This window comes from Mizuhopecten yessoensis, unplaced genomic scaffold (genome assembly GCF_002113885.1).
Source record: "Mizuhopecten yessoensis strain PY_sf001 unplaced genomic scaffold, ASM211388v2 scaffold9425, whole genome shotgun sequence".
NCBI lineage: Eukaryota > Metazoa > Mollusca > Bivalvia > Pectinida > Pectinidae > Mizuhopecten > Mizuhopecten yessoensis.
The window spans coordinates 134,942-145,794 of NW_018408041.1; the positions used below are offsets into that span (position 1 = coordinate 134,942).

The 10,853-nt window shown below is 38.7% G+C and overlaps 1 protein-coding gene across 1 annotated transcript in view; it reads left to right on the forward strand.

Annotated features, from left to right (window-relative positions):
- Positions 1 to 10,853, forward strand: part of LOC110458088 (myosin-2-like) — a 56,301-nt gene that overhangs the window by 13,625 nt on the left and 31,823 nt on the right. The window contains exon 3 of the mRNA XM_021509653.1: positions 10,402 to 10,529. Within this exon, the coding sequence (XP_021365328.1) occupies positions 10,402 to 10,529 (128 nt within the window). The remainder of the gene's footprint in view (positions 1 to 10,401; positions 10,530 to 10,853) is intronic.

Below are 10,853 nucleotides of genomic sequence, written 5' to 3' on the forward strand. Positions count from 1 at the left end.
TAATTTAGTCTGGAGCATCCTTGGGCCAAGGGGACTTAATTTTGTATATGCAGTGGGTGTGGTCTCCCAGGGGGCAGAAGGGCGGGGGCCAATAGGAGAAATAGAGGTAAAACCTTTTAAATCCTTCTTCGACCATCGAGATTCAGGGATTTTTTCCATATTTAGTCTGGAGCATCCTTGGACCAAGGGGTCTCAATTTTGTATAATTGGTGGGTATGACCCCCCTAGTGGCATAGGGGTGGGGCTCTGTTTGAAGTTTGTTCTCGCTTTATCTCAAGTACTGGATGGATCTTTCTGAAATTTCGTATGTACTTACAGCACCTACCATGGAGTGCTATATCTTTATTTCATACCAATTATTTTAAACATATTCAGTTGAGCTATACAGGCCCTCTGGGCCTCATGTTTTATGAAAACCAGGTTAAATCAAGTAACAAATTGAATAATACTGACATAAGGAAAAAAAATATATTTGTATGATAACTATGGATTTGATTTGAAGCATACCTGGTCATACTTGCTAAACCTCTGGAGTTGGTTTTTTTTTTTTTAAGCAAGATTCTTTCCACTAGGGAAGTAATGTATAGCTAGCAACACACATATAACATCGCTTGATTGATGTATTCATTGGTTAAATAAAGAAGTTTTTAGGGTGGGGAAATTCAAACTCTCAGAAGAGTCATGTGCATTGCATATGAAAGTCTTTATCAACTTGAAGCAAATTGAGCCCCTGTGTGTTGGGGCCACAGTTTGGTTGTCTGATACATCAGCAGGTTTACCTGTTTGTTGGGGACATGGGTTGGTTGGTTGATACATCAGAAGGTTTACCTGTGTGTTGGGGTCATGGTTTGGTTGGTTGATACATCAGCAGGTTTACCTGTGTGTTGGGGCCATGGTTTGGTTGGTTGATACATCAGCAGGTTTACCTGTGTGTTCGGGCCATGTGTTGGTTGGCTTATACATCAGCAGGTTTACCTGTGAGTTGGGGCCATGGTTTGGTTGGTTTATACATCAGCAGGTTTACCTGTGGGTTGGGGCCATGGTTTGGTTGGTTGATACATCAGCAGTTTACCTGTATGTTGGAGCCACAGTTTGGTTGTCTGATACATCAGCAGGTTGACCTGTGTGTAGGGGCCATGGTTTGGTTGGTTGATACATCAGCAGGTTTACCTGTGTGTTGGGGCCATGGTTTGGTTGACAGATACATCAGCAGGTTTACCGGTGTGTTGGGGCCACGGTTTGGTCAGCTGATACATCAGCAGGTTTACCTGTGTGTTGGGGCCATGGTTTGGTTGGTTGATACATCAGTAGGTTTACTAGGGTTTATTACAGACCTTTGCCACACAATATAGAGAATCCTACAATCTACCCTTTAAACCAAAGCAGCATGTGGTTATCTGAGTATTACCTAGATCAATAACTGGTATACATATGTAGACACAAAGTTTACCATTACAAACCACCTCACTACACCTCTGGTGGTCTCCTTAATTACCTCCCTTTTATTTCATGAGCTATAAAGAACTAACCCTAAATTTAAATATCACTTCTCAAGACCTATAATGAGGTTTACTGTAATTGAATTTAAATAAGAATTTTGTTCCGCCCTCAAATCCTACTCAAGTCACACATTTGTGAGTCCTCAGGATGTAAGGTATTTTACCCGATGTCTACAGTTAGCGATGGTATTTTGAAATATAAAGTCGTGATGTTTTACAATGTAAAATAGAAATAATATATAGCATAGCTATGAAATATATATTGAGTGATTTACTATCAAAACTACATTTAACACCTTTCCTGACTTGTCAGTGTTCATTATGATTATAGATGGTACTTTGTGGATTTTAAATTGTGTGTGAAATACACAACATTTTCTAGATTCCAAATTCCAAGATGGCCACTGTATGTTGCATCTGATTGGCTGAGACAAATATAGCTACATCTTCTATTGATATGAGTTTGTACATACTTTGTGGTAGATGTCACTTTGTGGCCACACCACATCGTGTAAAATTGCATATTATCCAGACCCATAAAACAAGATGGCCACATTGACTTCTTATTGGCTGCAGGGACCCTGGTAGTTATAACTGTTTTTTATGGGTCTGACTTTTTTTTATTTTTGCTTCTCTTTCATACTTGGAGATAACTGGTATTTGTTGTGTGTTTTTTAATTCCCAAATCCAAAATGATGACTGGCTTCTGCTTGTTGGTTGTAGGGTATATGTGATATCAGGCACATGCTGACCTCCCAGTGTTGTATTCTTACAGAAACCCTCAGATCAGAGATCTGTAGGACATCCTTTAGATATCAATATCATCCAGGAATAAAATTGAACATGAAGTTAACTTACCCTGGTAAGTGATATGTGAATAGCATCATTTGAAAATAGTGTGATCCATTTTCTTACCCCTTTTTAAAATTCAGTGACTCTCAAAATCTTTAAACAACATTTTGTGGCTTGTTGACGGTAAATATAAGCAGGCTTTCTGTGCCCTTCCATAACCGTGGTCATTCTACACCTCCTCTGGCGATAGACTATATTCCAACTTTTAAAGGTCTAATGTTCCGTCCTCCATTGTTATTGGTTAAACTGTAAACATCATTGTCGGTACTTTGTAGTGTCAATTTGTATATAAAAGGGAAATCTTTTGTAATCCTAAGAATACACATCTATTGAGCTCCCCTAACTAGCAATTAATCACTCAGAAGGAATTACACACAGTTCAGAAATAAATGTTTTTATTACACAATACATTTGGAAATATTTGGACAAGACTTCAGCGTCTATACAGAGGACCAGGTGTATGTCATTGTGTCTTCCTTACACAGTTTTCTATGGCTCATCTTTCTGAAATTACTGAAAAGTTACAAAGGCCCATGTTCTTTATTTATTACCTCCCTTGTCTGCAGTCTCCTTTCTTGCAATAAAACTGCAAATGTTATCAAAACGATACAAAACAAAAATTTGAAGAAAAAAAGTTAAAAGAAACCAAATACATTTATTAAATCTGCCGGTCTGTGGTATTGAAAAAGTTCAAAAGGATCATTTAAAAGTATGATTTGTAGATTGGAGACCCTTGCTACAGTTGTCGGTTCCTTTTCGTTTAATTCAACCCTTTACTACAATGTGTTGTAACTGTAATTATAAGGAGAGCAAGGTATCAGGCTGACAATAAATAGACATGTTTACAGTGTAGCGGCCCACTGTCACTATCGTCAGTAGGAGAACAATTCCCTCTGTACTGTCCTTACCTGGTGTTTGTCTCATACCAAGAAATATCGATATTCAGTTTCTTATTTGTCTGGATATGTGCTATAGACGTCAGAAGAGGTGTGTACGTTAGATCTGTGTTAACCAGATAGGATCCTCCATATCACAATGATGACTTCTCGGCCAGCCTGTTCTGATCCTGACTTATGTAGAGATATCTATACAGGATAAACAGGTTTGTCAGGTAATATCCTACTCAGGGAAAAACATCTTATCCTTTTTTGTAAGGTGATTATTATTTTTATATCGGGAATGATATTTTTTCCATTTGATCGAGTAGATATAGAATACAAGTATGAAGGATGTGATGGTGACCTGAAAGTATACAGACCATTTTTGATACTGAAGTAAACCTGTGAATAGAGACCATCATTTTAATACAGTAAACCTGCATATAGAGACCATCAGCTGTGATACAGTTAACCTGTGTATATATACCATCAGCTGTGATACAGTTAACTTGTGTACAGGGACCATCAGTTGTGATACAGTTAACCTGTGTATATATACCATCAGCTGTGATACAGTTAACTTGTGTACAGGGACCATCAGCTGTGATACAGTTAACCTGTGTATATATACCATCAGCTGTGATACAGTTAACTTGTGTACAGGGACCATCAGCTGTGATACAGTTAACTTGTGTATATATACCATCAGCTGTGATACAGTTAACTTGTGTACAGGGACCATCAGCTGTGATACAGTTAACTTGTGTATATATACCATCAGCTGTGATACAGTTAACTTGTGTACAGGGACCATCAGCTGTGATACAGTTAACTTGTGTATATATACCATCAGCTGTGATACAGTTAACTTGTGTACAGGGACCATCAGCTGTGATACAGTTAACTTGTGTATATATACCATCAGCTGTGATACAGTTAACTTGTGTACAGGGACCATCAGCTGTGATACAGTTAACTTGTGTATATATACCATCAGCTGTGATACAGTTAACCTGTGTATATATACCATCAGCTGTGATACAGTTAACTTGTGTATATATACCATCAGCTGTGATACAGTTAACTTGTGTACAGGGACCATCAGCTGTGATACAGTTAACTTGTGTATATATACCATCAGCTGTGATACAGTTAACTTGTGTACAGGGACCATCAGCTGTGATACAGTTAACTTGTGTATATATACCATCAGCTGTGATACAGTTAACTTGTGTACAGGGACCATCAGCTGTGATACAGTTAACTTGTGTATATATACCATCAGCTGTGATACAGTTAACTTGTGTACAGGGACCATCAGCTGTGATACAGTTAACTTGTGTACAGGGACCATCAGCTGTCATACAGAAGGTTTGTGTATAGGGACCATCAGTTGTGATACAGTTAATCTGTGTATAGGGACCACCAGCTGTGATACAGTAAACCCGTGTATAGGGACCATCAGCTGTGATACAGTGGACCTGTGTGTAGGGACCATCAGCTGTGATACAGTGGACCTGTGTATAGGGACCATCAGCTGTGATACAGTGGACCTGTATATAGGGAACATCAGCTATGATAGAGTGGACCTGTGTATAGGAAACATCAGCTGTGATACAGTGGACCTGTGTGGAGCAATTTGTTTGATGTATTATTTTCAGATGCTTTGAAGTTTAAGTAGACTGAGTCATGAAAAAGATTGAGAAATTTTGAAAGGTCCCTTCAATGTGATACTCACAATGACAAAAGCTGTATGGATTCTGTAACATTACAGCAGTTCCTGGTCAGCTGCAAGTCAGGTGTAAATTAACCTCCTGGTATTACAGGTGGTATCTCAGTGAGTTGTGGTAGGATCTGTAAGTCAGGTGTAATTTAACCTCCTGGTATTACAGGTGGTATCTCAGTGAGTTGTGGTAGGATCTGTAAGTCAGGTGTAATTTAACCTCCTGGTATTACAGTGGTATCTCAGTGAGTTGTGGTAGGATCTGTAAGTCAGGTGTAATTTAACCTCCTGGTATTACAGTGGTATCTCAGTGAGTTGTGGTAGGATCTGTAAGTCAGGTGTAATTTAACCTCCTGGTATTACAGTGGTATCTCAGTGAGTTGTGGTAGGATCTGTAAGTCAGGTGTAATTTAACCTCCTGGTATTACAGTGGTATCTCAGTGAGTTGTGGTAGGATCTGTAAGTCAGGTGTAATTTAACCTCCTGGTATTACAGTGGTATCTCAGTGAGTTGTGGTAGGATCTGTAAGTCAGGTGTAATTTAACCTCCTGGTATTACAGTGGTATCTCAGTGAGTTGTGGTAGGATCTGTAAGTCAGGTGTAATTTAACCTCCTGGTATTACAGTGGTATCTCAGTGAGTTGTGGTAGGATCTGTAAGTCAGGTGTAATTTAACCTCCTGGTATTACAGTGGTATCTCAGTGAGTTGTGGTAGGATCTGTAAGTCAGGTGTAATTTAACCTCCTGGTATTACAGTGGTATCTCAGTGAGTTGTGGTAGGATCTGTAAGTCAGGTGTAATTTAACCTCCTGGTATTACAGTGGTATCTCAGTGAGTTGTGGTAGGATCTGTAAGTCAGGTGTAATTTAACCTCCTGGTATTACAGTGGTATCTCAGTGAGTTGTGGTAGGATCTGTAAGTCAGGTGTAATTTAACCTCCTGGTATTACAGTGGTATCTCAGTGAGTTGTGGTAGGATCTGTAAGTCAGGTGTAATTTAACCTCCTGGTATTACAGTGGTATCTCAGTGAGTTGTGGTAGGATCTGTAAGTCAGGTGTAATTTAACCTCCTGGTATTACAGTGGTATCTCAGTGAGGTGTGGTAGGATCTGTAAGTCAGGTGTAATTTAACCTCCTGGTATTACAGGTGGTATCTCAGTGAGGTGTGGTAGGATCTGTAAGTTAGGACATTAACAGGTTTCGTTTGTGGCTGCCAATCAACTAACAATTGAGGAAGGGTCTGAAGTTATAATTTACAGGAGCTGTAGGTAGGCCACTTGTGTTGATGTGACAAGCATGGTGTCTTGATGTTCATTTGAGGCTAATTGCTGAGACATCTTGTTGTATCAGTAGACATAACCACACGTCAACATCAGGCCATATCAAGTTCAGACTCTTGGCTTATTGTTATAAACTGATACATCAGACTGCATAACCAGCCAAGTTCAGACTCCAGGCTTCATTTCATAAACTGATACTTCATACGACAATACTAGTCAGGTTTAGACTCCAGGCTTATTGTTATAAACTCATACATCAGACCAGATAACACCTCAGGTTCAGACTCCAGGCTTATTGTTATAAACTGATACATCAGACCACATAGCCAGGCAGGTTAAGACTCCAGGCTTATTGTTATAAACTGATACATCAGACTGCATAACCAGTCAAGTTCAGACTCCAGGCTTATTGTTATAAACTGATACATCAGACCACATAGCCAGGCAGGTTAAGACTCCAGGCTTATTGTTATAAACTGATACATCAGACCACATAACCAGTCAGGTTCAGACTCAAGGCTTCTTGTTATAAACTGATACATCACACCACATAACCAGTCAGGTTAAGACTCCAGGCTTATTGTTATAAACTGATACAGCAGACCACATAGCCAGGCAGGTTAAGACTCCAGGCTTATTGTTATAAACTGATTCATCACACCACATATCCAGTAAGGTTCAGACTCCAGTCTTATTGTTATAAACTGATACATCACACCACACAACCAGTCAGGTTAAGACTCCAGGCTGATTGTTATAAACTGATACATCACCCCACATAACCAGTCAGGTTAAGACTCCAGGCTTATTGTTATAAACTGATACATCAGACCACATAACAAGTCAAGTTCAGACTCCAGGCTTAATTTACAGGATGACCACTTTAGGCACTCTGTCATATTTAGATCTATTTATCTATGAAATGCGACACTACTGTGGATATTGTAGTCTAACAACACACACTGCTTATGTGATACTGCTGAGATTGTTTAATGCCTCTGATGAGTCAGATGTCACGTTTCTTAATGCAATATTAAGAGGAATGATTAGCTATAGAGCTGATAGGTTTTGATAGGCTTGTGAGATTTTGAGGACTTGTTTACGGGCAGTTGTGGATGAGCCTTAGCTAGGCCGTTGAGATAGGTGATGACCACTGTGGTATTGACTGGGTGGGACTGCTGGACCGATGGGTGATAGGGAAAGCAAACAATTAGTAGTGAACATTGGGGCATCATTAGAATGTGGTTTCATTGTGGAGCGGGTCACCCTGTGATCAGATATGACCTAAACCAATATGACAGAACAGCCAGGTAGGTAATGCTTTTAACTGTCGCCAGTTTGGCCGACTTTCTTTAATTTAAATACTCAATTTAACATTCATGAACTAAATTATGTGACCACAGTAGTCCTACCATATTTAAATTCATGAGAAAACATACAATTTATGAAGTATAAATAAATTACAAAGTCTCTTTCTAAGTAAAGTAATTCACTGATCAAAGGTCGACCTTCCTCATGTCTTCAATGTTTCTATCTTGGTGGCAACTGTCATGTCTGACTGCTCATAGCAAATCATCCATCAACTATTGTACCAGGCTTTGATGTAGGAAGGACATTTCAGTTCTAAAATTAACACACAATAGAAGACAGGTCTATATGATATAGATTTCTTATCAACCTACTGAAATTTTAATAAATCAGACCTTGACCAAAACAAATTAATGATGGGAGAAGGAAATATTTTAATGCTTGAAAACAGGAAATATCTGTAATAATAGCAGATGAAAAAAATATGATTTTTACAGCTCAGAGTTTTTCATGGTGATTGTATGATGGTCTCAGGTTGAAATTTGCTGACTGTATTTACTTTATTTGGTACGCTACCTCCAGCTAGCAGTAATATACAGACTGAGTTAACTGTATTTAGTACACTACTTCCAGCTAGCAGTAACATACAGAATGAGTTAACTGTATTTAGTACACTACCTCCAGCTAGCAGTAATAAGCCGACTGAGTTAATTGTATTTAGTACACTACCTCCAGCTAGCAGTATAATACAGACTGAATTAACTGTATTTAGTACACTACCTCAAGCTAGCAGTAATATACAGACTGAATTAACTGTATTTAGAATACTACCTCCAGCTAGCAGTAATATACAGACTGAGGTAACTGTATTTAGTACACTACTTCCAGCTAGCCGTAACATACAGAATGAGTTAACTGTATTTAGTACACTACCTCCAGTTAGCAGTAATATACAGACTGAGTTAACTGTATTTAGTACACTATCTCCAGCTAGCAGTAACATACAGACTGAATTAACTGTATTTAGTACACTACCTCCAGCTAGCAGTAATATACAGACTGAGTTAACTGTATTTAGTACACTATCTCCAGTTAGCAGTAATATACAGACTGAATTAACTGTATTTAGTACACTACCTCCAGCTAGCAGTATAATACAGACTGAATTAACTGTATTTAGTACACTACCTCCAGCTAGCAGTAATATACAGACTGAGTTAACTGTATTTAGTACACTACCTGTAGCTAGCAGTAAAAAGCTGACTGAATTAACTGTATTTAGTACACTACCTCCAGCTAGCAGTAATATACAGACTGAGTTAACTGTATTTAGTACACTACCTCCAGCTAGCAGTAATATACAGACTGAATTAACTGTATTTAGTACACTACCTCCAGCTAGCAGTAATATACAGACTGAGTTAACTGTATTTAGTACACTACCTCCAGCTAGCAGTAATATACAGACTGAGTTAACTGTATTTAGTACACTACCTCCAGCTAGCAGTAATATACAGACTGAGTTAACTGTATTTAGTACACTACCTCCAGCTAGCAGTAATATACAGACTGAGTTAACTGTATTTAGTACACTACCTCCAGTTAGCAGTAATATACAGACTGTGTTAACTGTATTTAGTACACTACCTCCAGCTAGCAGTAACATACAGACTGAATTAACTGTATTTAGTACACTACCTCCAGCTAGCAGTAATATACAGACTGAGTTAACTGTATTTAGTACACTACCTCCAGTTAGCAGTAATATACAGACTGAGTTAACTGTATTTAGTACACTTCCTCCAGCTGGTGGTATTTAACTAAAGTTTGGTCAATAATGTGTTGTGTATGAGCTGCTGTACCTTTAAATGGCTCCATAGGAACACAGGAATATTTTAATGATAAATGAATGATTGCTTGTTTCCTATTTATTGGCTGTACCCTTTGTGCTTTAGTCACAACCAGCAGATGTGAAATGGAAAGATAAAGCAAACATATAGGGAAAGACTTTGTCTTGGTAATGATTGTGTGTGAGGCTAAGCATTCATGTTTGTGATATCATAACACAATCAATATAATTAGATAATGCTTGGTGTTATGTTTCTCTGCGGGATTATTATGTGGAAGTTTATACCAAGGTCAGCACATGTTCTGTCAGTCGACATGGTTTGGACAGAGATGGGTACCTCTCTAAAGTTGGAACAATACCAGATACATTTTGGTGTGTTTTTATTAGACTTCTGTATATTATGGTAATACATGTAGTACCTATCATAGTTTGTATGCTACACATATGTTTTATCATATGTTTACATTAATATTGTGTGAACATTAGTTTACCGTATACATTTTCGAAATATTAATTTCTAATCTTAGCCATTCCATCATATGATGAGAATGTTGTGTTAGATTGATTATGAGAAGAAGCCTGGGTTAATTGCCACACTGTATTTACACACTGCCATTATTATATAGTGTCATATTGGAGGTGTTCACCACGATGGCTATTATAAACGTGGTACAGTACTGTATTAACCTGCCACACTGTATTTACACACTGCCATTATTATATAGTGTCATATTGGAGGTGTTCACCACGATGGCTGTTATAAACGTGGTACAGTACTGTATGAACCTGCCACACTGTATTTACACACTGCCATTATTATGTAGTGTCATATTGGAGGTGTTCACCACGATGGCTATTATAAATGTGATACAGTACTGTATTAACCTGTAGATACCAAACGTATAAAACTCCAAGACCTCAGCTTAGTTATTGCATACGGAGTAAGAATCATAGAATTTATATTGATCACAAAATATTGCATCATGATTTTGTTATTTTCTTTTGTCTTTACAGAACAGAAGTATGGTGTTGACATGAGTGTGTATTCCCAGATTGAGGATCTTACTCATTTAGTGGGACCACTCACAGAGGATAGTGTCCTCAGGTGTTTACAGGCCAGATTCTACTCACAACACTACCAGGTAAGTCCCTACCCCTTATACACAGAGGATAGTGTCCCCACCCCCACATATACAGAGGATAGTGTCCTCACCCCCACATACACAGAGGATAGTGTCCTCACCCCCACATATACACAGAGGAACGTGTCCCCATCCCCACATACACAGAGGATAGTGTCCTCACCCCCACATACACAGAGGATAGTGTCCTCACCCCCACATACACAGAGGATAGTGTCCTCACCCCCACATATACACAGAGGATAGTGTCCCCATCCCCACATACACAGAGGATAGTGTCCTCACCCCCACATACACAGAGGATAGTGTCCTCACCCCCACATA